Source organism: Acanthochromis polyacanthus, chromosome 1, assembly GCF_021347895.1.
Source record: "Acanthochromis polyacanthus isolate Apoly-LR-REF ecotype Palm Island chromosome 1, KAUST_Apoly_ChrSc, whole genome shotgun sequence".
Classification (NCBI taxonomy): domain Eukaryota; kingdom Metazoa; phylum Chordata; class Actinopteri; family Pomacentridae; genus Acanthochromis; species Acanthochromis polyacanthus.
Genome location: NC_067113.1, coordinates 28,872,921 through 28,900,765, shown reverse-complemented (window position 1 = coordinate 28,900,765; position 27,845 = coordinate 28,872,921). Strand labels below are relative to the sequence as shown.

The 27,845-nt window shown below is 37.8% G+C and overlaps 2 protein-coding genes across 2 annotated transcripts in view; both read right to left on the bottom strand.

The window, feature by feature from the left end:
- Nucleotides 1-17,119, bottom strand: part of sos2 (son of sevenless homolog 2 (Drosophila)) — a 51,197-nt gene extending 34,078 nt beyond the window's left edge. The window contains exon 1 of the mRNA XM_022197123.2: nucleotides 16,221-17,119. Within this exon, the coding sequence (XP_022052815.1) occupies nucleotides 16,221-16,304 (84 nt within the window). The 5' untranslated portion in view covers nucleotides 16,305-17,119. The remainder of the gene's footprint in view (nucleotides 1-16,220) is intronic.
- Nucleotides 17,120-18,037: 918 nt separating this feature from the next.
- On the bottom strand, nucleotides 18,038-27,845 carry l2hgdh (L-2-hydroxyglutarate dehydrogenase). The gene is made up of 10 exons (XM_022197125.2): nucleotides 27,620-27,845; nucleotides 25,277-25,392; nucleotides 24,075-24,226; nucleotides 22,580-22,711; nucleotides 22,334-22,496; nucleotides 22,214-22,248; nucleotides 21,965-22,132; nucleotides 20,585-20,742; nucleotides 19,655-19,786; nucleotides 18,038-19,569 (listed from the first exon to the last, which is right to left on the bottom strand). The coding sequence occupies exons 1-10, from the start codon at nucleotides 27,712-27,714 to the stop codon at nucleotides 19,374-19,376; spliced, it is 1,347 nt and encodes a 448-aa protein (XP_022052817.1). The 5' UTR covers nucleotides 27,715-27,845; the 3' UTR covers nucleotides 18,038-19,373.

Here is a 27,845-nt window from a genome sequence, read left to right as displayed (position 1 = left end):
AGCTCAACCTGATAAATAGAAAATACAATAATGAACTTCTGTCATCATCCGATTTGCAAAATTTTACCCAAGTCATCAACTGTTCCATTCAACATCCATTTAATTTAGGTTTGAGTAATTTCTTTACAAGAAAGGGAAAAAATATCTGATTCCAGCTTCTGAAATACAAATAACTTTTGGTTTCTTTACTTTATTATGACAGCAAAATGAATATCTCTGAGTTGTGAAAAATCAAGAAATGTGAAGACATAATCCCAGGCTTTGATCACCATATTTCAGTATTTTCTAAAGCCATAATAAACAAACAGCTGATCAATTTATCCCAAAAAAAACAACAATTAATTGACAATAAAAAAAAATAAATCATTGGTTGGTGCTAGAGCTGGAACAACTAATGGTTAAAATAATTGTCAACTATTTCGATAAATCGATTCCAGTAATATTTTTTAAGAGAAAAAAGTCCAAACGCTGTGATTTTAGCTGAATAAATGTGACTATTCATGTACTGGTTTATTTGCTCCTCTAGGACAGTAAACTGATTATCTTTCGGTTTTAAACAAACCAAAACATTTGAGGACACTTTCTAGGAGTCTGGGAAATACTGAAATTGTATCGACCAAACAATTGATTAATCTAAAAAGGTAACTAGCTGATTAATGGACAATAAAAACATCACAAATATTGATACATGCTCATATTTCTTCCATATAACTGCTGAGAACATCGGGTCTGTCCTGTAGCGATATTAACATGATATTTTTGCGGATCCTAATAAGAAGGAACAAAAAGAGGTGCAGACATAAAACACAATGCTTTTCAAACGTATAAATCCACTACGAAAAATAAGAAAACTACGTTCACATACATGTAAAACATTCCATATCTGTTTTCATGTAACATTGTCAACAAAACTGTACATTTTATGCCCAACCAGTCGATTCTGATGACATTCTGCTGTCACCATGCATCCCGAGGGAATATATTGGTGAAAAACCCTTGACAACATTTAAGATTCACTTTCGTTGAAACTCTGGACTGATTTAAAAATATTCCACGAGTAAGCAGTGAATCAATAACTAAACGCAGGAGTGAAAGCAGAGCAGGGCCATGTGCAGGTATGACTGCGGCTCGGTGTATTTACAGGACCGCTGCAACCTGATCCTAATGCGTGATGGACGTAACATGGTCTGATATAGCTGGCGGCGAACTCTGCAGTTAAACAGTGAGCAAAGGGAAAGTGATCGAGTGGGAAAAAAAACAAAACAAAACAAGGAAACTCCTGAATTTGAAAAGTTCAAAATGTCAGAGACAAAATGCACCGTTTCCTTCAGGTAGTAAAGAAAAGACCTTTCCATTTCACTACATCATTACTCTGAATTTGTAGACATAAGAATAGACTCAAGGCAACAGGTTCTCCACAGAAGCTGCTGTAAATGTCTAAATGCAGGAAAAAAGCAATTTCTGAAATGTTTAAGCAAGCAACTGATTGTTCCATGAGTCAATCAATATAGTATGTAATAGATGATAACTATAATCTATAAACGATGGATTAACCATCATTTAATATTCATCTCATACCTCATATGAGGATTCACTTTCATTCTGTACCGTATTACTGTGAACAAGACGGGCAATATGGACAAAAGCTATGACAAAGTCACAACGAGACCATGTTGATTAGCAATATGTACCATAACTGATTGCAAAATACTGCCAAAATTTACCAAAAAAATAAACTGATAACTTCGCCAAAGTGATTAAATTCAAAGTGAGGAGTTTAAGTTCAAAGCAAATCTTTTATGTACCAGTCTTTATGGGAAAATAAGTCAATAAATAGGACAAAAATTATCAATTTTGACTGACATGAACATTTTATGCAACATTATTACATTACTTATTACGCAATATACATCATTTACCATGCACGACGTATTCTTTAAACATTTCTTACTTGAATGAATGTTTTTATGTCCAAAATGTCTTCCACTTGAGTAAAGGCATTTCCAAATGTGTTGCCAAAAAACGGCTTTCTATTCTGTTTTATGCAACAAATTTTTCACCTACAGCCACCAACGCTTTTTGAAACCAAAGATTATTTATTACGTTATAAATTAGAATAAATTAGATACCTCATTCATAAATTGCTTAAATTGTTGCGTTCAATTAACTGACTTATTACTTAATTGTTTCAGCTCTGAGAACAATATATTTCATATTAACATCACTACATTGGATCATTTATTTCACACAGAGTAAAGTTAGCAATAGGATAGGTATAACACAGAATCAGTGACTAATATGTGTAATTATTAACTGTTTTCAGAAAATATCCAGCAGATTAACTGATGATGTGACAGCCCTACACCAGTATGCAAACTCTCTTATCGAAGACAGATCATATTTACTTTGTCTCATAATATATATACACATTAATTTCATAAAATTAGAACATTGTGAAAAAGTTTCATATTTTCCATCAGTAATGTAGGAAAGTGAAAACTGAACATATTTCAGACATATTGCAGGCCAAATGAAACCTTTAAAGCCATGTATTTTTTTTTTAAATTTTAATGATTATGGCCAAAATTATTAGAATATTACTATTTAAACAATATAAATACATGCATGTATCGGTCTATTTCAGTGCCCACTAAACTGGTCTATAATAGCTTTAAAAAATATTTAACTTTTGCACAATTTCCACATTTCAGTCACTGGCTCCTAATGCTAAATGTGCTTTGTTCGGGTTTCTAGATGTCACCACGAGCTGAAGGCAGATGAAGGATTTCTCTAAATGTACAAACATTTATAGGTGAAACAGTCCATTAATCAAACATATTCCAGAGAGCTACTATCACGACAGGTTGTAGTAACTTCCCACCCTGCTGCTAGACATTAAAATGAAAAGCATCTCCATCACACAGTATGTCAGGCTTCGTGCTCATCCTCCTGTGCCGTGTTAAGGTGTTCAGTTTCATGGGTCAGCTCCATTAAGAAGGGAAAGGCTAGCGTACAGGAAGTCCCAGCGCTGGCTCACTCTCACTTTTCCCTCCTCCACCTCCACCCCCTGGTCCTGCCTTGTTCTCTGCCCACACAGAGCGAAGCCCCCGGGGAGAGCAGATCATAGCAGCAGACAGAGGCATTGATGTGCATGTACGAGGAGGAGGCAGCGGCAGCAGCTCACGCTACACACCGACTGGAGACGAGCCAAAACCAGGATTCACACACAGACACACAAAAAAACCACCGGGAGAAAATATAGAGCAGCTCCGGTTTATCCTCAGAGCCCTGCAGCAGCATAACAGTATCCATGTCTGTCAACAATTTTCCAACAGGAGACCACACAGAGCGCAAAGGTCTTCAGAAACAAGTCAACCAAATACAAATGGATTTAAACGCAGGATTGTCAGTCTAGTTTATTAATGTCTGAAAATGATTCAACAATATTTTAATTTCATTTTTCATCACTAACCTCCTAAAACCACTGGCATGCTATCTTTAAATAAATAGCAAAAATTACATCATTTATTACAGCCAGAAATGCTAAAAACACAAAGAGGCGTCAGATCATGGACTTTCTGACGGTCCTTGAACTGATCATGTGTGAAACCTGAACAAAATTTAACCGTAAATTATATTTCTTTAAAAACACTTTGTCCCACACGTCTTACTTAAAAAGCACCAGATCCTGTTAAAAATAAAAAAAGGGTAAAAATTTTTCATTCCTCTGCGAAACTTCAAAGATGATTAGTAAGTTATGTCATTAGCAGTCATGTGACAGACGTATTTGGCTGAACTGCAGGAGGTGTTTAAACACAGCGAGAGGAGTACACAGTTACATTTTAGCAGCTTTCAGAACATCTGTGGACATGTTGATTCCAGGTTTTTCAAATTTTTTGATAAATTAAAAGATGAAAGAAATTCAGCTTTATTATTTTTGTCCAATGACAATGGCAGGGGTGTAAAACACGCGACACGCGAGCCAAAAGCGGCCCGTCAGACGGTCTAATCCGGTCCATGGGATGACTTTGAAAGTGAAAAATGACAGAAGACATTAACTGCAGATTTAAAATAATTTAATAATTATCACCTTGACAAGTTGTTTTGATTATAAAGTAAAATACTAGATTGTTCATTGTTCTTTTGTCGTTTTGTGCCTCGTTTTTTTGTAATATCTTGTCCTATTTGTCGTTTGTCTCATGTCTGTTATTTTGTTTCTCGTCTTCCCTTTTTGTCTCTTTTGTGTGTTTTTTTCTTATTTTGTCATTTTGTGTTTTGTTTTCGTCTTGTCTCGTGTCTTTTGTCTTGCTTGTGTTTGTAAATATTTGTCGTTTTGTGCCTCGTTTTTTGTAATATCTTGTCCTATTTTTTTGTCTCATGTCTGTTATTTTGTTTCTATCTCGCTTGTGTTTTTTTCTAATTTTGTCATTTTGTGTTTTGTTTTCGTCTTTTTGTCTCGTGTCTTTTGTTGTCTTGCTTGTGTCGTTTGTAAATATTTTGTCGTTTTGTGCCTCGTTTTTTGTAATATCTTGTCCTATTTTTGTTGTTCGTCTCATGTCTGTTATTTTGTTGCTCGTCTTTTCTTTTTGTCTCGCTTGTGTTTTTTTCCTTTTTGTCATTTTGTGTTTTGTTTTCGTCTTTTTGTCTCATGTCTTTTGTTGTCTTGCTTGTGTCGTTTGTAAATATTTGTCATTTTGTTTTTCATTTTTGTAATAGGTTATCTTGTTTTTGTCCTTTTTTTTGGCCTGACTTGTAGTTTTGATCCTAAAATACTATATTATTCAGTTCCAGACACCTGTGTTGCCGTTGATGCTGTAATTTTACTGGTGCGGACCACCTGACATCAAACTGGGCTGAATGTGGCCCATGAACTAAAATGAGTTTGACACCCCTGATCTACGGCATTGTAACTTTGTTGTACTCAACAAAAGATATTTTGGACTTTTCCCTACTTCTAGTCATGGTTTTGCTATTTCCATAGAGGTGCAGAACTTTATAAAACTGCAGGAAAAAGAATGAGCCCATAGTAAGTAAAAACAGTGAGTAGCAAAAAAACACTTAGAAACCGCATCAGAGTAATAAAGTCACTCATCTAGAAAATATGCAAAACATTCGGTGGTTAGAGCTTCCTAAATGTACGGATGAGCTGCAGCACTACTACCAATATGTTCCACTTTCAGATGTGCGTCGCTTTGGATGAATTAAATTGTAGAACTGCAGAATAGTACAATATGTATTATTATTTACGATGAAACTGACAATTATCTTCTCCATTAAATGATGAAATAATGTAATATCATCAAATGTCTTGGTTTTTTCCCTCCATCAACTAGGCAAACCCAAAAATATTTAGTTTATATTTTCTTTTCCTACACTATAATGGGCTTGTAGGTGGTGACTACATGTAATTAGGATGGTTGATCAATGTGCAGTAAAGGCAAGAAAACCGTGTTACCTTATCTGTCAGAAACAGTCAGAAATTGACAAAAACACTTCATTGAAATTTTAAATCTAGATGAGTCGTCAAGTCTAAAAGTAAACACTCAAAATTATACACAGTTTAAGTGATAGGGTACCTAAAGCCCGTTGTTAACATAAAAGTTGGACATTTTCTTAGAAAATATTACATGTATTTAAGATTAATGTCCAAATGCCAGGGACTGAACGATTATTAGCCTTGCCGTTCAGCGTTTCTTTTTTGATTACCTGTATCAGTATCTTTTAAAACCGACTCTCAGTAAAACAAATTAATTTTAAATTGCAATACTTTCGCTGTGATTCCTCTTTCTACTAGTAATCACCACTCAGTCGTCCTGAGCAACGTCCAACTTGCAGCACTATCTGACCGATTACACATCACGAGTTGCGTGATTAAACACCAGCGAACAAATGCATTTTAGAGCTTGATTTATTCATTATCAGTATCAGTCAGTCCCTAATAAAAATGTACTTTTATCCTACGCAGGTGCCTCCATTTGTTGCAAGAAGCGCATTTATAAAACCATTTTTAGTGAAGCCTCGGTAGAGATTCAGGTCACGAAATGACAAATCTTACATAAATATAACTGTCAGCTCATGCCGTGTGCTCGCGCTGTGCCTTAAACGCAACATTGTGACGCGGTCGGCCTCAACCCACAGAGAAAATTAGATCTGACATCAAAACAATGGAACAGACTGTGCGGCCTACTGGAGAAAGTTAAAGCAAAAAAAGAAAAAAAAAAATCTGACGGCTCAAGTGGAAAAGTACCAAAATACAGACACCAGGAGAAAATGTCACGACAGCAAAAATGTCAGTTATACGTGTTAAGGAGCTGCCTAAGTAGTGAAAATATGTGCATCCATGTACACTGAGGGACAAAGAGATGTAGGTCACTAGTACACAAGGAGCTTTTTCATCAGCTTGCATCATCTGTGTTCACATCTCAACTGTAACACTGTGATCAGGTGTTGTGCATATGTCGGCAGCAGCAGAACAGAAAGGCTGGAGGTAATAATAGAGGCGGCACGGTGTTAATACAGGGTTAACATTTCTAATTCAATTGATTATTCTCCTGGCTGTGTATACGGGGCTGCATCAGGCTCAGGTTGCAGGTAATGTGGCTTGTGTGTGTGCGTGCGTGTTGTGTTGTGCAGAGGTGGGTGTGGGGCTTGTTATTATACCCGAGCATGTGTCACTGTTTGTGATTCATGCTATGACATCATCTGCCATTACAACCAGACTGTCTGGGGAACCATAGGGCAGAGATCAACTCTGAGACAACAGGCATTAAAAAAGAAAAAAAAAAAGACGCACACATGATGCATGAAGCAGACACACAAAGACAAAGAGCCATAAGGAGAGATTTGTATGATAAACAAGCACATGTGAGCACAATAAGTAAACAAAAACTCACTGCTATCGTGATATTTTGCAACCCTTCCTCATAGTTACATCATTAAGGTAATTGTCGGGGCATTTAGAAGCACATGGTCCCACTTTGACCCCCGTCTGACCCGACCCAGTGACCCCTACAGGCCCGCATCCATCCATCCACCCTCCATCTGAACCCGTCTGAGGTCAAGCCGACGGTAAAAGACCTGATTCGATATTCTGGGAAGTGTGGAGAACCTGCGTTTTAATCAGCCCAATCTTTTCTCTGTGCGACCCGAGGCTGCTGCTCAGGAAACGCGACCTGCTACCAGGAACATCCTGCCACCAGCACACGAGCTCATCCCGGAGATGAAGCAAACCGCTGCTGCACGACATCAGTGAAGTGCAGATTATGTCACTTGCATCTTTTACTGCTTTACCTTTCACCCAGCTTGTACTTCTGCTTTGGCTGTTTCGCTGCAATCTAGAGAATTGTATCTAAATGTACCAAGATCATACAAGCAGAAAAAAAAACCCACCATCAGACAGCAACTACCTGCAAATCATCATGGCTACCTGCTAAACCTTTAGCCTGTTTTCCCTCATTTACGGGCACCAAAAAATATTGTTTCCTTGTCTGGAAAAATACAAGAATTCAGCAAAAAAATTCCATAAATTTCTGAAAATTTGCAAAATCTTCGCAAAGAAAATTCCAATAATTCCTCAAAAGTTTCCCTTCAAAGTTTTATTTTTTTTAAAAATACCCCAAATGTGGCAAGAAAATTCTTGTAAATATTTTTAAAAAATTTGTAAAAATCCTCCAAAAAAATCCTAAAAATATCTAAAGTGATTTCATATACATCAGAAAAACTAATATTTTCTTTAAGACCATGAACAAAAAAAATCAACCAAAATCCAGCGAATTTGGCTGAATTTTGGTTGATTTTTTTGTGAATGTTCATAAAAAACTTTTTATAACATTTCTTTTTTTTCCACCAAAAAATGTTCAAAGATTTTCCAAAAATGTTTGAAATGTGGACATCAGAAGGTTCACTGTGAAAACATATACATTTTCACACATTTTAAGACTTTAAAATGGGTCAATTTTGACCCGCAGGACGACACAAAGGTTAAGTTATATGAATGACTGAGTAATGGGGCTTTTGTTTCAACTTCTAAACCCCTTAACTTTCCAGCAGGTTTGAAAGAAAACCCTTGCAAAATGACACTATTAATAAAAACCAGAAACTGTATGAACACAAAGAACCATCAGATTTTCAGCTTTCCGGTAATCCTTGAACTACTCATCTGAGACGTGTCATTTCATTCGAAAACTTAAAAAAAAAGAAGAAAGATTAAATTGTGTCAAGTCAACAAAATCACTTCATTCCACATGTGTCAAATGGTTTACCACAACCTGTTCGCACTAGCCAGATTCTGCAAAAAGCAAAAACATTCCAAGAAGTTATGAGTGACTCAACCGCAAACGACAGTCATCTGATAAAAATCCAAGGGCTTTTCGAGACAACTGCAGAAAACTGATGAAAAATATTTGACAGCATTTTTGATATTTTTTTATTTGTTCAGCCTCTAAATGCACCAGTGGGTGACAACACAAAGAAACCGGTCAGCAGAGTTAGAAATTCATTGGATTTTCAACTCTCCGACGGCCCGTGAACTACTCACAATCAGTGACATGCAGTTCTGAGAATTTCACCAATTTCAAGCTTAAAATTGCATGTCTCATTTCAATAATGCACTAAAAATATACCAATTACATCACATCTTAAAAAATAAAATAAAATTTCTGCGTTCCTTGGCTCAACCAAGAAAACATTAATAATGCAGCGGCAAACTGCAGTCAAATGGCAAAAATTCAGGTAATTTTCGGCTGAATTGCTGGCTGTGTTCACTCAGAGCAGACGGCAGACAAGTATGAACACAAACAAACTATCTAAATAGTGAAATATCTCTAGCATGTAAAGTCACTGTTCTTTTCCCCAGTATTGGTAACAGCTGTGGGCACTTGGAAAATGTTGCACATGTTGATTCCAGGTCTTTTTCAATTATTGCAAAAATAAACAAACAACTTCAACTTGTATGTTCTTCTTTTTATGATTTATGGCATAAAAAAAGAGAACACATATTTGAGTTCTCTTTCCTTCGAGCCGTGGTTGTGCTGTTTCCACAGAGGTGCACAACTTTATGCTGGAGTGAAAAATGAAACCAGCGACTAAAAATGCGACACAAGCAAGAAAAACACCCAGCTTGGAGCTTCCAGGGTAAATTAAATATCCCTAAAACCCATCCACATTGCTTGTTTTACCCTGCTAACAACTCACAAACATTCAATTCGCCATCACGTCAATCCCCACACGTAAGAAACTGAAACTAAGGAATGTCTGGCACTGATGCTTGAAATATGACGTCTGCGATTATCAACGTATAAATTATTGCAGCTCGACTGTGTAAACAGTCTTTGAACCTTGTTTATTCACAACCTTTGTCCTTGCATGCCCTCTGATTACGATATAATTTGAAAAAAAATATGAGGATACGGGTGCAGCAGCTGCCCAGGAGCTCTGCTGCTTAATATTGTTCTCATTTCTACCACTTCTGTGCTGTCAAATTTGTAATAAAGGTCTCAAATACTTGCAGAACTAAAGCATAAGAATCCTAATATGTTGCTGAAAACAAAAGTACAGATTTTATCCCAAATCTATGGGAAGAGATGAGACACCAAAACCAAAACCGTTGACGTGTTTTGAGCACTTAGATTAACCCCTTAAGCTTCAGTGTACCGCCGGCGGTACACCTACTAATTTGCATAGGAATTTCAAGAATGTCCGACGGCTGCAAACACGATTATACAAACACTATACGCCGATGGAAAGCTTAGATTCTCATGAATCCGCCGGTATAAACCACTTTCAGATGCGAATACCACAGCGGGTGAGAAAAACACATTTGTCCGACAAAAACAAATATTCATCCATCCGTTCTCTATACACGGCTTCAACGCACACAGGGCGACTCACATTTCCGGGTTCATTATTACACACAAAAAAAAAAGATTCCACAAAAAACGGCCATAATCCAACCTTTTACATCCAGACGACACAAGCCAGTAAACTATTTTATCCAAAACATGTCCTGAAGTCGGTATAAAATCCCCGAATCGGTCATTTCCAAGGAAATGCACCTCGCGATGCCCGTCCAATATTCCCTGTATTTTTCGTAATTTTTTTTATTTAAAAATAAATAGAATATTAGCAATTTTTTGTACTGAAAACGGCTGGAATTGACTGAAGCTTAAAGGGTTAAAACTACACACATAAAAACTACCTTTACCAAATACCCAAATGTGCAGAAATGCTGAATGAACCAGTTGCAGGCTATACATATAATAAAGTTGGAGTATGATGAATACAGATGTCAACTGAGGCTGCAGCTGGTAAACAAAATCTAATGTCTTTCAGTGTATAATACTGCCAAGTAAGTGTTCAGCAGAGTCACTTAAGATCACCACAGACCTAAAATCAACTTCCTAAAGTCAAAGTTTCTTCATTCAGCTTGATGACAGGTCTAAGATGAAACATAAAAGGTGGAGTTCAGGTGATAAAATAAACTGGCACATAAATAAGAAGCATACGACACGGCAAGACTGGTTTCTGACCGAGTTAATATTTCACCCTGCATCTTTTAGGTCTTTAGTGCCTCGAGACTCAGTAAAATAAATAAATCTAACACGCCAAATAAAAGCTAAACAAGTGAGAATAAGATCTTCTCTGGAAGCGGCTGCGGGAAACATTACGGCAACTTTCTATGGCAACAATGCACAAAGAGGTGTGTTTACTGATTTCACAGAAACCTTCCGCGGCCACAGCTGACTGATTCAACTGTGTGTTTTTCTGTGTCACATCCTGCCTCTATTTGGCTCTCATTTACCACTAAAAAAGAAAAACCTGACTCCTAAGTGTTAAGGTGCAAGACGTGACAAATACATGACAAATACAGAAGTCTGCACTCATTAGCCACAGCAATAAAACCCACTCATTCTGCTGGTAAAATATGGAGGCCTGAACTCCACAGACCTCTAATGGTGTCCTGTGGTATCAAGCACCAAGACATAAGACCTTTAAGTCTTTTGGAAGTTTCATGGTGGGGCTTCCATTGAACTGGCTTGTTTTTTTCAGAAACTTTTACTGATGCTCGGTCAAATTTGGAAGATGAGTTAACACCTTGAGCTTTGGGTCATGTTCTTCAAACGATTCCTGAACAATGTTTGCAGTATAGCAAGGAAGATTATCCTCCTGAAAAGGGCTTGATTCAGAAATGTTCAAGGTAAAAGTAACATCTATGTGAGTTTTCACCACCTACACCAACTTGTTACCATTCTGCTGCCATCTTTTCTCCAGGTAAACAAGGCATTCCTTATAGCTAATACATGCTTTCTACATACAAATTCACTGTAGCATTGTGTCAGTGATTATTCCCGTGTGAACATAGCACAGGATTACTGGAGAAATTAGGACTTCCTTATTGCTATTTCTATACCTCCGTTGACAGAAAGCTGGTACAAACACAGCTCCCCCAAAGTCCAGCAGGAACTACTTCAATTACAGCTCTGCTAATGATGAATGCTAAAGGTGTGGATAGTCGACATCTTCCTCGTACATTCGACCAAACATCTGTTTTAAGCACCACTTGTTTTATTTGCACATGTGCAGTAGCGTCATGGACTTGGGTGGATGACGAAAATGTAAGACTACGGATGTGAAAAGCCTGAAATTGCCTGTAGCTGTCCACACGGTGTGAAAGAAAAATAAAACATTCATCAGGCCAGGCCACCTTCTTCTGTTGCTCCACAATCCACTTTTGATACTCACGGTTATTCCAGGCATTTTCAGCAGTGGATAACCACACAGTCCCTTACGCAGCAAGCTGCTTTACAGTAAGTTTTGACACCTTTCTATCACAGCTAGCATCAAGGTTTTTAGCAGTTTGTTGTACAATCGGATCACACAAGCAGCCTTTACTCCAACCATTGCCCTTTCAAGAACAACTTTTCGTACCAACTAGGGATGTTCATCATTAATTGTGAAGTTTATTAACCGATAAGGCAGACGACATACATGCCAGAAAATGTGCTGTACATTAACTGTAGTATCTGGTTGCTCCACCAAGCGGAAACTCTTACTGTTCGGTGCTTTAGTGACCTGAGGAGGCAGTTGCTTGAACTTTAAACCAGAGAGCATTGTGGGAGTTTAGCTAGCAGAGTACTACAATGAGAAAGTCTCAGTCGTCAATCGGCTAAAACTTTCATATTAACAGCAAACAGAACCACACTAATTTAATGTAACGAGCTCATTTATAATACAAGCTGAGCAGTCCATGGCTCGTGACCACAATCAGGACATATAATGACATCTACAGGGTTCATTTTCCATTACTGATTCATCGATTATTGATTGTTAAGGTTGCAAACTACCAGTTAAGGAAATGTCAGAAGATTTGCACCCCTGAAACTAACTACCGCATACCAAGAACAACTCAGAAGACCAGTCGATTCAGAGATGCTTTGATTTAGTCAAAGCTCTTCTTAAAGTCTCTTAAATCATTACTTTGACTATTTTTCCTACTTCTGACACATAAACTTCAGTAACTGACTGTTCAATTGCTGCCTAATTTATTCCAAGCCTTGCTTCTATATCAAGGTAGTCCACATAATTCACTTCACCCGTCAGTGGTTTTAATGTTGTGGTCGATCGGCGTAAGTTGTAACAAACTGACCGGAGTGGAGGCTTTCAAATAAATCTGTCTGACTCTGTAGTGACAACAGCTCTGTCTAGTCTGGGTAAAAGTGGCAGCAAAACCATCTGACTAAAATAAAACTACTACCTCTGCTTTAGCTCAGAGTGAAGTCACCCTGTCAGAATGCTCAGGTCGGGAGGATTAAAGAGGCAGCACTCACAAACTCAAAGCAGGCTTGCAACCGGACCAACCCCAGCTTTAGACGTCGGCCCGTTTCTCACGGAGTGACGCCTCGTGAACTCAGCAGCACCGAACTGCGCTAACTCAACATGGCAATGGAATGAAACCGTACCCGACAAAGCTCTCAATGCCAGCGAAACAGCAGACCCGGGGAATGCACAGTTATTATTAACACCAGCATGTCGGTGGTGAAATGACGCTCTTGCATTGCACCAGGCACGAGCCGCAGTGACCAGGAACAGCCAGCAAGAAGAGTCGTCCGTGGTGAAATATCATCGTGAACATCAACAACACAGACAGAAAAACAGACGGCTGCATGTGAATACAAGTGACTGGAAAGTTGAGCTTAGTTCAACCTTTATTTTAAATGTCACAACATTTTTTTTCGGTAGCAATAATGCAGAAATATAGAGAGAAAAAAATGAAAGCGATACAACTAAAGTCAAAGGCATTGCATTATATAGTCTGTTTCCAAAACCAAATCAGTGCTTCAGAAGGGTATAAACTTGAAGCTAAAACTTGAGGTGATTCACAACTTGCTCTTTACCTCATTCTTACAGATGTGCAGTTCAGTTTGCATTTCTTAAATGTAAAGATATCCCAATTCTTAAAAACTATCCAGCTGACACTGCAGCAAACTGACAATTTATTTTACCATCACTGAAATCTGTTAGTTACTTTTTTCACGTGATGATTTGTAAGACTTCAAATTAGTTTTTCTGCCTGGGCAACAGCCAAATAATACAAAAATATTCAACATACTATAATGTAAAACAGAGAAACAGCAACTACCAAATTGTTGGCATTTTTGCTTGATAAATACTTCAATTATTAGCAAATTTTCTGGAATGTTTCAGCCCTACATCTATCAGATATCACAGTAACTTGTGAAATGCCAGTAGATATCAGCCGTCTCATTCATTCACCAGTAATCAGCCACTATCTGCAGGTGACACTTCCTAAAACTACCTCCCTAGTTGATCACAAAGTTATGCAACAGCCGGTTGTCTTTAATCATGCCTCTAAAAAAAAACATCGAAATCATTTTCCGGGATGGTATCATTTACCACGGCTTTTTTCTGACAAGGAAACCTCCCCCTCGCCCCCCAGTGAACAGCTGTGAAAAACAGCGAGTCACAGTCTGTCAGAACCATAACAAACTTCTCTTACGTCAGTCTCTGACAGGCTTTCCCTCTGGCAGTCGTGAAGCAAGTTGAGACAATGAAACTGTGGCACCACGTCCCACCACCTGCTTTCTCGGTTTCACCTGATTCATCGCGCCATTTCTACCCGCAATATGGATAACTGACAATTATAGAGCTGTGTTATTTATAAACACGGTGTTGCTACATGGCTAAATCCAACGCTGGTTAAATCTGAAGCCACAGCGCTGCTAAAATTAACTCATTAAAAGCCCGTGTCTGGACGATATTTGATTAATGTCATGTCAAGTTCAGGGCTGATTGATGAAATACTGAAAGCACTGTTTTTCCAGCAACAATTTTAACAATCTGCAGTCACACAAATGACTTAAACAAGAGGCTAACGTATTGCAGAGTGATTACATCGCATGCCACATGTGCACTAATGCCCTCAGTGGCAAGTTTCTGGTTTGAATTTTTGTCTTTTCCCACCTTCATCCTCTATATTTCCTTCCTGTCTCCATTATCTCAGTCAATAAATGCCCCAAAACAAATATTCTAATTTAAAAAAGCAGCTTAAAACAACACTATTTTAGTGATAAATCCCATCATTAAAAGCTAAAAAGCTGATTTTGCACATGCTCCGGCAGCTTAAAAAAAAAAAAACCTCAGAAAAGAAGCACATTATGAAGAGCAGTCATATATCCTTCATGCTGTGAGAATAAACTTTTTCTGCAATACTTCATTCTATTTTAGGAACACAAATATATCAGTATTTCCAACAATGTCTGTTCCCAAAAAAGTCCACATTCTGTGAAGTTTCTACTGCAGAGTGCTGAGTACAATAAAAATAACTGTACGTGGTCTTAGTTCTTGTCAAGTCTTTGTCCTGAGTTCACCTACAGCTGACAGATCAAATAAACTGCGATAACTTGACATTTTCAGTGTGTTGTTTTTGTCAGCAGGAGAGTTTTAATTTGGAACTCATGCAGCGCAAATAAAGAAACACCAGCAGCTAGCGGGTGAGATGAGATGCAGACCAGAAGCACTTTTGCAGTTTGGGTTGAACCTCAAACCACCTCCAAGTCCTCAAAGTTTGTTTTGCCGTCCTGATGTCATACACTCGCATCTTTTCCAACCAATATGGAAACTGAGAAATGATTTTTCTGTCGATGAGTGACTCTTAAAAGCTACAACCACATCAGGGGAGTGAAATTCACGAGTCGGTCTTGACAGGACCTCGTAGGTTTACACGCAGACCCATTTCAAAGGAAGAGAGAGCTCTGTGCACCTTCCAGTTTCTAAACAATTTGGCTTTGCGTGCAACCCAACAGAAGATCAGCGCAAACACACAGAGCAGCGATAACTTTGTGTTTTCATTGGGAGCCGTGACTTTCCAAGATGTGGGGGGGTCAGAAAACAAAAAAATAAACCTGGTGGTGACTGGGAGAAGCCCAGATGATGCAAGAAAAAGGGAAAGAGAGTCAAAAAGGAACTGATACAGGTCAGTCATGCTGACAAAGTACATTAAATTTAAATTCTTTCCCATCATCAAAGTTTCAGATAACTTCACGAGAATGGAGTTGCATTTCGTTGGAAAATGGAGAGAAATCTGACATGCAAGCATCAAGAAACAGCTGCAGGCGGTTTCTGCTTAGAAGGGATGAGGCATCTTTACTGTAACACCGAATGAGGAACAAATAGAAGAGGTTGGCAGCGACACACATCTGACACGATGCTCCTCTGGCGTTTAACCTGCACCCTGCAAGTCATTAGCACACCCCTCAAAGCTATGAAACGCAACCGAGTCACTGTAAAAACTTGTCAAAATTCAACAACTTCTTCAAATTCGCTGTGGGAAAATGCGATTATGGGGAACTTGGGTGACTGTCTGATTGAATAAACACACTTTAGACATGTGAACAGCCGCAGAGGATGAGGACAGCAGTTTCAATATCTCCAAAAATGTGCAGATCAACAAAATATTTTTTGGTTAATTTAATCCAGCAGGGACATGCAACATACAAATCCTGCAAATGTTTTTGGTCGCTTTTAGCCGTTCAATGTATTATTAATATGAATAGTTTGTGGTTTTGGCTGCAGATCAGATTAAATTGGCAACTTATCAACAACTTTCTGTGCAAGCTAAGGTACACATTCAGATGAAACCTGGCGTATCACTATGGAAATGGGTGTATTGGAAGTTAATGAGGGTTAAAAGAGTGTAGCGATACCTTTCGTAAAGCTTGCACGAAGAGGCCTCTCCATTTGTGACTGTTCTCGTCACTCGAAAAGTCGTATATCTGCTGGGGCTGCATTGCTGTAGCGGCTCCTGGCGTTGCCGTGGTCCGGGCTGAACTGTCAGCATCGGCCCCGGATAGATAGTCCTTTTGGGTGGGTCAGTCCAGGGCAGGCACGGCGGAAAATAAAAAAGTAAAACCGGCTCGTTTGCAAATATGAACACTTACAACGAACCACAGTGGACTCGAGTCGGGTTAAACAGTGAAAAACGACCTATAAAAGAAAATAAGCACATGTAGCAATAAAGTTAACTCGTTAGCTCGGCGGCTAACGTCGCTAGCCCCGCTGCTGTTGTAAACACGGGGCTAGCCGAAAAGCTAACGGCTAATAACAATGTTGCTAAGTGTTATACTTGCTACTTGGCGTTCGCCGAAAAGCTCACAACAGGCACGTTTAGTTCGGCGTTAAGTCAAGACTCGGGATAGCAGCTTGTCGCCGGCTAACTACAGCTACAAGTCACGTTTGGTTTATTTGCTGCCTTAAACACCTGTAACGTTAGCGAGCTAGCGTTAGCCCGACGAGCTAATTGGTGCTACAGGCTGCTGCTGGCCTCGATGCACTCCGAGTTCTATGTGGTGGCACACGAGCCGTTCCGCTCCAAACAAGGCACACTTTCTCCGGCGCTGCCTGCTTCGCGTTTAGGCATCTTCTCCGCGGCGATCGCACGCTAAATCCGCCGAGTATTCCCAGGAAAACAGCGACCAGTCCGAGGCATATCCGTGAGCGGAGCAGCCGAGGTGTTTTTGGTTTGAGAAGTCGAAGATGTTCGTACCAACTCCGCTGCTGTCTGCCGCTGCTGCTGCTCGGTGCGCCGCGCGTCCTGTCAGGCACGCTGCGTAATTTCACATTTTATTGGACAGAAAAAAAACAAGGCTGAACTTCTGTCTCGGCCATACAGTCTATGGTCTCGACACATCACACGTTGAAGAACTTTATTTATGTAGTATAAAAACAACAAAGCAAAACAAAACAAAAAAAACAACTCTAGACTTCATACGTCACAGCACACACTGTAAGAATAATAACTATATTTATGTATAATTTTTATTATTATTATTAATAATAATAATAATAATAATAATAATAATAATAATAATAATAAAAGGAATGAAGAATTCCATGAAACAAGTCTGGTCTCATAATAATGATTTTATTTATGCACCAGTTAAAAAAAATAAAAATTAAAAACAAGGCTGGACTTATGTCTCAGCACATCACACACTGTAAAAGTAATAACTTTATTTATGTAGCACTTAAAAAAAACAATAACCAAACAATTTTTTAATTATTTTTTTCTAATTTACTTAACTAATTTAAATATTCATGTTAAAATCCTGTAGTATTTTTGATGCAAAATCATCCAAATAATTAAAACATTTTGGTTACAATAGAACAATATTTTTAATATAAATATAAATGACTAAATTAAGAATTTAGGTTAAGACTCTTCAATATCATATTAAAAAACACATTTTTTGAACTTGCATATCAAGAACAATAAATTATTCTAGAAAATACACATTTAAATGACTAAATTCAGTATTAAAGACTGCCCAATGTTATCACCAGCGCAAATTTCTAAACCAAGCTGAACAAAAGAACTTGAACAAACTATTTTATGTTAAATGTTAAAGTTAAAATCCTACAATATTACATAAAATACTAATTTAGACAATTAGTTTTACAGTTAAGACCATACGATCATGTCAAAGTAGTGAAAGGACAAATAAAGTACAAGATAGCTAAAAAATAAACAATAAAAATATATTTATTGAATGTAAGTAGTATTGAAAACATTGCTGGATGTATTTTAATAAACTAGATGACATTTATGCATAAAAAAAAATCCATTTTATTTTCATGCCATTGTACAAGCATCATCAGTAAAAACATTAAGGACAAGTGGTTTCACCTTTTAGCATCAAATTTATACAGGTTTTGTTCTTCCTCTGGGCTCATGCATCATGCTTGCTGCTGATTCTGCCTCCTGGTGGACAAACTGTACAAATGCATCACTTAACAGACTAAGCTGTAGTGACACTTGTAGTGTAAAAAAAAAGACACCTTTAAGCACATTAAAGTTCATCAAAAAGATTTTTCCAGCTATTTTCTTCCTCCCTGCTCTTTGGATACATGAGCTTGTGTCAAATATATGCATTACTACTCTAAATTAACAAATCTTATGGCACAAACCATTACACTGTTTTCTATTTAAAAATATATATTTATGGAAATAAAATACTTGAACATTCATCTGTCAATATACAAGACAATAAGAGACTCATTTTATGAACATTAACTCAACAATTGAAGCCTCTGAAGCAATAAGAAAAAAGCAAATTTGAGCAAAAATTACATAAAATCACCACTCCACGAGTTTGTCTTTATGTAAATTTAAGACAAAACTATTTAGTCTTTGATATAATTTAACAAATGACATAAGAACAACCCGTCTTTCTTCAAAAAAAAGTGCGTTCTTTAGCGAGAAGTGTGCATTTCATGACGAGTTTCATTCCTCAGCAATACCCAAGTTCACGGTAAAAGTTTAAAAAACTAAATTAATAATTTAATTTAAGGGTTGTATAATTTACTCGTGTAAAAACTGTCTAAAAACTTGAGTTTTTCCACCAAAAATGGACAATATTGAGATGACAAACTGCTTTCAACGGTGGAAGAATTCAAAAATAAAAGAAGAAAATCAGTACCCAAAAATCCCTCATTGAAAATCCAAGCTCACATTCAGTATATTGTGTTTATGTTGCTGAATATTCTGATTTTTATGTCTCAAATCGACAGTAATGTCATCAAAGTCTATTCTTGTATGTTCACAAAGAGCATCTCGTGATGTTTAGACAGAAATGTAGTGCATTAAAATGAAGTTTCCCTGTGAAATGTGGCGTAAACATGAAACCAGAAAATAGCACCGCTGGAGTAAAAACTGTCTTACATATTTAACTATTTGATGATATGTCTCCTCCTGTTAAATTAAGGCCTGACCTTTGATAACTAACAAAAAAAGTGACGGTGATGTTTTGGAAGCTTATCGCAACGTTGTAGTTGGCTTTCTTTTATTGTTTCTCGTGTCTCTACAGCGTGAAGCGACTCTCCACCTCGTCTGCGATCATTTCACCGATGGCGAGGGAGGAGGTTGCCGCCGGCGACGGAGCGTTTCTCACATGAAGCACCCGGCTGGCCACGTCGCCGACGCCACCGTCAAACACGAAGTCGTCCACCAGGTTTCCGTCGCGGTCGAGGGCCTGAGCTCGGACTCCAGCAGGACCTCTGGAGAGGAAACAGGAACGGTTAAAGCAAACTGTACCAATTCATAACATTAACATGAATACAATATAGAGCATCATTTATCTACCTGAGCACGTCGCTCAGGGAGAGTTCAGGGATGTACTTCTGAAGAATTTTAACCTGTGCACCAATGAAGACTCCCCTGTACATTTCTCCGATCCCATACGTCATGTTCCTCAGTACGAGCTTCTGAAGGCCTCTGAAGAAAAAAACACAAAGATTAAACATTTAGCATCACACAAAGAACAATAGCAACTTTATGTCTAAAAATGAACACAGGATACCAACAGTGAACCGATGTTGTATCATGTCATCATCTCAAACCAGAATAAAAATTGCACAGCTGCATCTTACACGTTTACATTTATTATTCTTACCTTACTTTATGCAACTTGTGATTTTAATGCTCCAAACCCTAAAACCTGCCTGCAGGTTTGAAAGGCATGTCATCTTTAAAATATAAAGAAAATTTTAAAAAATCGTCAAAATTGCAACATTTATCAGAGCCACAAACCGCAAAAACAGAAAGAACCATCATATTTTCAGCTTTCCTGTGGTTTTTGAACAAACTATATGTGACATGCTGTCGTTTTAGGAAAATTAACCAAATCTAAGCTCGAAATTTTAATCAAAATTATATGATTCTACATTTCAAAAATTGCTAAAAATGAATCATTTGCCTTAAACAGCTTCTTAAAAAGACAAAAAATTCTGTGTTCCTCAACGCAACCATGAAGTCCTGAATGACTCTGCTGCAGCCAACAATCATGTGGCAAAAAATCATGGAGTTTGTGGCTGAACCGCAGACTGTGAGGAGACAAATCTAACTTTTGGAAAATATATAATCAAAAAAAAAGAGCTTTAATTATTTTAGGATTTGGAGCTTGTTAACTGTGTTTTACTGCACCAACCAGAATTTTGTTGACTACAAAGCATCTAACCTTATTGATCTGAACTCTCATGGTCACAATCTTTCGGGATAAACGCCTTACTGTACCTGAATGAGAGAGCGTCTGCGAGGTCTCTGGCGTTGAAGTCGTAAACTTTGTAACCCTCCCTCTTGAAGGCGAGCACGGCGTTGGGGCCGAGCCAGATGCTTCCATCCATCCTCGGGGTGAAGTGGACGCCGAGGAACGGGAAACGGGGGTCAGGAACCTAAAAGGATATCAAAAAGAATCTGTCTAATAACAGTTGATGCACTGATATTTACAACATAGAAGCATTATTGAAAACAAACCTGCAGCTTCATCATCAAGGAACAGACAGAGGTGATAATATCAGATCAGTCAGGCTTACATCTGTCTGATAATTATATTTAAGTCAAACTTAGAGCTTAATATCGCATGTATGACGCTATATATTTGGCAATTTTATTCTTTTAAGAAAAGATATTATTTAATTTTCTAAAAAAAAAAACTCAAAGATTAAATTTTATTTGCTGCTGAGTCAGAAAATGTCACCAAATTGATGCTTATAATTGGGACGTTTCAGCAAAAATCCCTTACTTTCACATCTTGATAAAAAAGTACCCCGATAATAAATAGTAGTAGCAACCAAATTTTGTAAAAAGCAAAAGAATTCTACTGTCCTGTAAATCTGTTATTGATTAAGCTGTGAACAATAGTCACGTGAGACTTTCTGACTGAACTGCAGGCAGTGTTTACACAGAGCAGAGACACGAGAGAAACAAATGAAAACTATAAATATTAAAATACTTATAATATGTAGAGCTCACATTTCACTTTTTCCCAGTACTGGTAACACCTGTGGGCACTTAGAAAAAGTTGTACAAGCTAAATCAAGGTTTTTGAAAAATTTGCAAAAATAAACAACCAAAATACTGAACTATTGTTTTGCTTTTTTTTTATGATATATGACATTAAAACAACGTTATGCTGCACAAAACACGTCTCTGTGTCCTTTCCATTTCTAGTCATGGTTGGGCTGTTTCCATTGAGGTGGAGGAGTTTAGATTGCGGTGAAAATGAGCCACGGGTTTGGACATATTTCTGGTCTTGTGAACATCTTTGGGCAGCATTTTCAGCCTAAATCCCCAAGCAGATTGTGGAATATTGTCATAATTCCCAGGATTCTTTTCAGCTGCAGGGACCAGCTTGCAAATCAGATTAAAACCTCAAATTAAACCAAAACGTAAATCAACAATAGTTAAATCTGTAGTAATTTTTCCCCTCAAAGCATCCCAACTCCTTATAAAATAGGCTGCAGGTTACTGTTATTTACGATTTTTAAATTCTGAATGACTCCATCTTTCTGCCACTCTGAAGCCACCAAATCTTGAGATTATTGAGATTAATATTCAGTACCAACATATGATGATAAACTTGTGCGGATCAGACCAGATCTTCAGCAGACTTACAGGGTAGATGTTCCCTTTGACCAGATAGTGTTTCTCAGGCTTCAGGACCAGATAATCTCCTCTGAAGGGGACGATTCGTGGCTCTCGACTGCATCCAGAAATCTGCGACAGTCGGTCTGAGTAGAGCCCTCCACAGGTCAGGACGTACCGACACCGAACCTCCTTACCCTGTCAAAAATACAGAACACAAAAAATCATTAACAACAGAACATGATCTAAATAATCCACACAAAATGATGCTTATCTCACCTTTTTGTCTCTGAGTGCGATTGGATATTTCATTCCTGCAAATGAAATTACAAAAAGTTAAACATAAAATAACTACATATCTTTCAGAACTGTGACGACACTATTGCAGCAGTTTGTTACCTTCAGTGCTCCCAGCTGGACTCTCCGTCGCCATGGAGATGTCATCGACCTCGTATTCGGTTACCACCGTCCCGCCGGCCTCCTTGAAGTCTGCGCCGTACTGGAGAGCCACCATCCTCCAGTCTACGATGCCGGTGTAGGGCGAATCCAAGGCCATGATCCCCTGAAGAGCGCAGACGACACACCGTTAGCTTCTATTAGCAGGTTTTCTTTAGTCCCAGTAAGAAAACAGAAAGCGTCCTTTACCCTGCAGTACGGCTCTCGCTCTCGGATGCCCTTGGCGTCGACGATGCTCAGGTCTCGTACGTTGTTCTGCAGACCTCGCTCATATAGAGCTTTTAGTCTGGGGATCTCCTCCTGCTCCACAGCTACGATTAGCTGCAGGAAAAAACAGAGTTTAAGACAGTTAAGAGTCAAGATCGATCTTAATGTTAAAGTGTTTTATAGAATACAATAGAATGGAATACAGTAAGTCTTAGATAGTCTTAAAAACTAACTATATGAAGCAATATTAAACGTAGATAAAAAATATATACAACTGAAATATATGTAGAAGAGCAAATATGAACCAGAATGTAAGCATATATACAATGTAGAATCAGTTGTGTGGTTAGAGACCTGCTCTATGTATGATCACTGGACATAAAATAAATACTCTACACTACCATAAATATTGCAATTAAGCATAAATGCTGCACTTAAATATGAATATTGCAATTGTAGGCATGTGATATTATCATTCAGGGATCTTCTATCTTGTTTTTGTTTTTTGCCTTTTACCTGTCGAGTGTGTTTGAGTGTCCAGAAAAGCGCTACACAAGTAAAATGCATTCTTCTTATTATTATTATTATTATTGTTAGTTTCAACACAGTGCCTTATATTATGACTCTCTATAATACAGTTTGTTATGTTTGACATTTAACAGTATTTTTCTAAATCTTGAAAGAGCACAAACCTAAATGTAGATTAAAAGATTTGCCATTCAAGCAAGTTTTTTTTTTTAATTTTCGTTGCTTCATTCATACAATTTCAAGCTTGTATACATTCAATATATTATATTTGATCAGATTTAGTGGTCAGTAATAGCAAGAATTTAAGAAAAGCACTCAGAGTGCAGTACTCTGACAAAAATCATTTTAAATTTAATTTCAATACATTATAAAATAAAATATAAACTAAATAAAACTGAAAACATTTTAATAAAATTTAACTTAAAATTTTAAATAAAAAAATATTTTAAATCTTTGTCTCAAAAAGTATTTTATTATAAAATAAAATATAAAATAAAAATGAAAACATAATTTCAATTAATTTTCATTTCAAGCTTTTAATTTAAAACAATGTAATTTAAAAAAAATCTTTATCTCAAAAAGTATTTTATTATAAAACAAAATATAAAATAGATAAAAATGAAAATATAATTTTAATAAATTTGCATTTAATGTTTAATTCAAAAAAATGTAATTAAACAAATCTCACAAAGTATTTGATATGTCAAGATAAAATTTCATAGATTTTTTATGTATCTGTGAAATTTTAAATATTTTTTATTAATATTTTAAAGTACCTGTAATCAACTTAACTTAATATCATTTCTACTATTTATTACTGCTCTGACTTGTCTCCTACATCTTGTTTGATCGTCTATATTAATAAAGTTTTTATTATTTCACACAGAACAACCTCTAAAGCAAACAGGCTGTAAAATGCATCTTGTCCGGTTGAAACACTGCAGCGGACCTTTCCACATCTCTTGTAAGGGAGTCCTTTCTTCTCACAGTACTCGTAGGCTAAAGTGGCTCCTCGGACACACAGACGGGCCTTCAGCGAGCCTGGAGTGTAGTAGATCCCGCTGTGAATGACCCCACTGTTGTGCCCACTCTGGTGTACAGCTGCCAACACAGACAGTGGAGAACAGGAGGATTTATTAGCACACGGAGAGGACAGCGAGGATCCACCAGACTTCTGCCGAGTCTGTGCTCAGCTTTTGTTTTATCTGCTGCTGTCTTTTACAAAAATGGGCTCGATGCGGTGGAAAAACTGCAGCATCTTTACAGCAAACCGATAAGAAAATAGAATCCATTTCTGCTCTCTGGTGTCCTCATCAGATTTAACTGAGCTAAAAACTTGTACCATCTACTTACTGATAAACATGTTTTAGCTTGTTGGTCAGACTTGAAAAAATATTAAAGTGTAAGACTGACAAGTTTTGGTTTATCTGTAGCGACTTGAGAATGCTGAACTTTCCCTTTAATGTTGTTTCAATGTAATGCTTTCCTGTTCAATAAGTGAAGAAAATATTATTTATTGTTTTTCAGGCTGCATTTTTATGCATCTTTGTGTGACTTAATGTATTCATAGGGACTCGTCCTCTTAATTTTATTGTGTTTAAGACAATAAAGTCTTTTGTTTTTCTATTTCTATTGCACATTCACAAACCAAACTTAAAAAACATTTTTAAAAAAATCTAATTAGAGTAGTAGGACTTTCCTTTTCTCAAATTTTATCAGGATGACACATTTTATGTCCCCTGTGCAGCTAACAAACAACAAATACTTATAAATAGGCAGGAGCACTTAAATCTGCCAGCTGATATAGGAAGAGCTGCAACAAAATGCTGCAGAAATCAAGCAAAAACCCTTCAAGATGTCCAAGTGTCTCCACTTCTTCACAAGTTTTCCTTATTATTTGTTTTCTGCATTTTATATGTTTGAGCTCCCGAACTCTGGATGTGAAATAAAACAGTAACTACGAGGTAAAAAAGGCAACTCTTAGGTTAAAAAGTGCCAAATTAAACGTGAAATTTGGCTCTGTACCGTCACTGGTTAATATCCAGAGTGCTGGAAAACATAAAAAAACTTACATAATGAGGAGGCATGCAAAATATGCTTCTCTTTAGAACATCTTCACAACAACAACAACAGCTTAAAAACTCAACCCACAGAGCTCTTTCTCCTTCTCCAGCAGGACGAAGCTCAGCGTCGGGTGTCTCAGAATGAGCTCTCTGGCTGTGGCCAAACCCACGATGCCGCCTCCGACCACGGCCACGTCATAGGAGCTGGAAAAAAAGTGAAAAATAAAAAAAACACACACACAGGAAGGGGGACAGTTCAAATTTGGTTACTGATAATCTATTGTCGTAGCAGGCTGAAAGTACATGAGAAGATCCAGGTCAGTAGTTCATCGTCCAACTGTACATGACTTTGTGAGACCTTTGAAACCGCGTCACACATGTTGAAACGAACAGGCGGTTTGGAAATACAAACTGTCTGTTCATCCAGCTCTGATTAATGACTGATATGGGGGGAAATTCAGCTTCAGTTCAATATCTACTATGTAAAAGATTTTAAATATCAGACTGAGCATCAAAAGTGAGACGAAAAATTTCCACAAAACCAAATCAAATCAACCTTCAGTGTCATTTAGCTGCACATACAATCACAGTGCAGGCAAAATGAGAGGGGGTTTTCTCTAGGAATCCAATAAAACAGAAGGAAAAAGGAACAGAATTTAAAACACACACACACAGACATCCCTGACATGTATTGCAGCTAAAATGAAATCGTCTCTGGAGTAGTCTGTGTTTAAAGCCACTCTCTGGATTCTAAATACTCTAAAACTAAAACTAAGGATCGGTCTGGAGGTTCTGTCTCTGATGCTCCAGAACCAGCAGCAGTTTGAAGTGATTATTGAGAGGGTGTGAATGAACAGATGGATGATACCGTAAGTTGCAGTCTTTGTCATTTGCTCCATGCAAATCAAAAACTACTAATTTTCAGCCCCACCACAATCCAACAGCTGGATTCAGAGCGTTTGCATAATTTCTGGTCGATCCAAATTTTCCACACTCATCCCAAATGTAAGAACACAATGTTCAAGGCTGAGAGAACATTTAGACCCGATGGGCCACGCAGGACGTTGGTAAACATCTTGTTTTGTTTCTGAAAATTAAAACCAGGCTTGTCATAAAACAACACTAAACAGGGGAACCAATGAAAAACAAGAAGAGGAAAAAACTCTGCAGAGGAGGAACAAGAACTCATGAGAACTTCAAGATGAATTTAGAAAGTGACAATGTTCAGGACTAACTGTGCTTCAGGGTTTGAGTACATTAATTTGCTTTTGGATGCTAGAACAATAACTTGTACAAACTTGTTGTTGGCTTTAAGCCGGAGCGTCTGAGGATACGACCTCAGACGCTTTATGAGCAGATCCGGTTCTTAATAGTCGTTTTTTTGCCTCAGATAATAGTCAAGCTGCTCAGGACACAAGAGGAAAGATGTTCTCGTAATATCCTCAAAGAAAAAAGTAAAGTTGAGCAGATCAGAAAGAAAAATACAAAAACACCTTCAGAAAAAAGTAAGATTTTACTCAGATCTCTGTATATTTAATGCTCTTAAAGCACCTTGTCACTCCACTTTCAAAAGGTGCTATTTAAGTGTATTATTATTACAATTAGTTTTACATACTACAACGCTTACAGGAGGAACATAAATCCTATCACTGCTTGGCTGTAAATTTGGTTTGATTACTAATTTGATTTGTTGTGGGACTTTCTACAGTCGCTGCATCTCTTTTCCTGAACTTTTGAAGAGTTTTCCCAATTATTATTAGATAAAAGTATGATTCAAGCTGAAAATAACATAGAAGATGTACCAATTTTACAATATCTGGTTGCTAAATGTTGACAAATCTGGTCTTGTTCTGTGGTTTTTGTTGCACGCCACACCTTTATGCACGATTTAAGCTTTAAAGCATCATAAATATGCTTAATTAAGGCACACAGTTAAAGGAACACTGATATTATTGCGCAACACAAGGTGTGTCTTTGAAGACACACAAGAAGTGCATTATCTCACCTTTTGATGTTAATTTTACCCTTAAAATTGTGCAACTACCAGGTTAAAATGTGCCTCATGACCCTGAAATTTCCTCTGAGGTGTAAATAATTCAACCTGAGGAGCATTTAACTGATGAAACTGGTTTGTTTTTTCTTGCAGGAGTCATTTCAGACAGTGGAGAAGCTGCTGGTGAAGGATCAGGCAGAAAGCAGAGTGTTTTATGTGTTCAGGTTTAGTTTAGGTTCTGCAGAGGAACAGAAATGTTGTGTAATGTGGCTCCTGCTGCTCAGTGCACATGGCAGTAAATAAAAGTGAAGGTATTCAGGCAGGTGGCCGCTTGTCTGCGTATTTTCTTAACTTTATTGCCACAGAACACACATAGAACAGCTTGTCTTACTCCTCACATGTAACAGGACCACAGCGGAGCAGCTCAGTCAGTCTCACCTGTGCAGCTGTCGGGTTGAGACGTCCTTTAGCAGCAATTTGGGCTTCGCGGCGGCCGTAGCCTTCACGGACGCCCGGTTTAAAACTCGTATCATGTTGTCAGCGTTCACAGCAGCTCACAGCAGCTTCTTCCTCATCGTACAGCGGCCGGCTGAGCTCTGAGTCCCCTGTTTCCTCCTCCTGCTGCCCCTGAAATGTGCTGCTCCGTCCTGGAAGCAGACATGAG

Coding starts and splice junctions, on each gene's coding strand:
- l2hgdh (XM_022197125.2), bottom strand. CDS start 27,714: ATGATACGAGTTTTAAACCGGGCGTCCGTGAAGGCTACGGCCGCCGCG. Junction 22,712..24,074: donor CTTACAAGAGATGTGGAAAG/GTCCGCTGCAGT, acceptor TTTTTCCTGCAG/CTAATCGTAGCTGTGGAGCA. Junction 20,743..21,964: donor TCAAAGGGAACATCTACCCT/GTAAGTCTGCTG, acceptor ATATCCTTTTAG/GTTCCTGACCCCCGTTTCCC.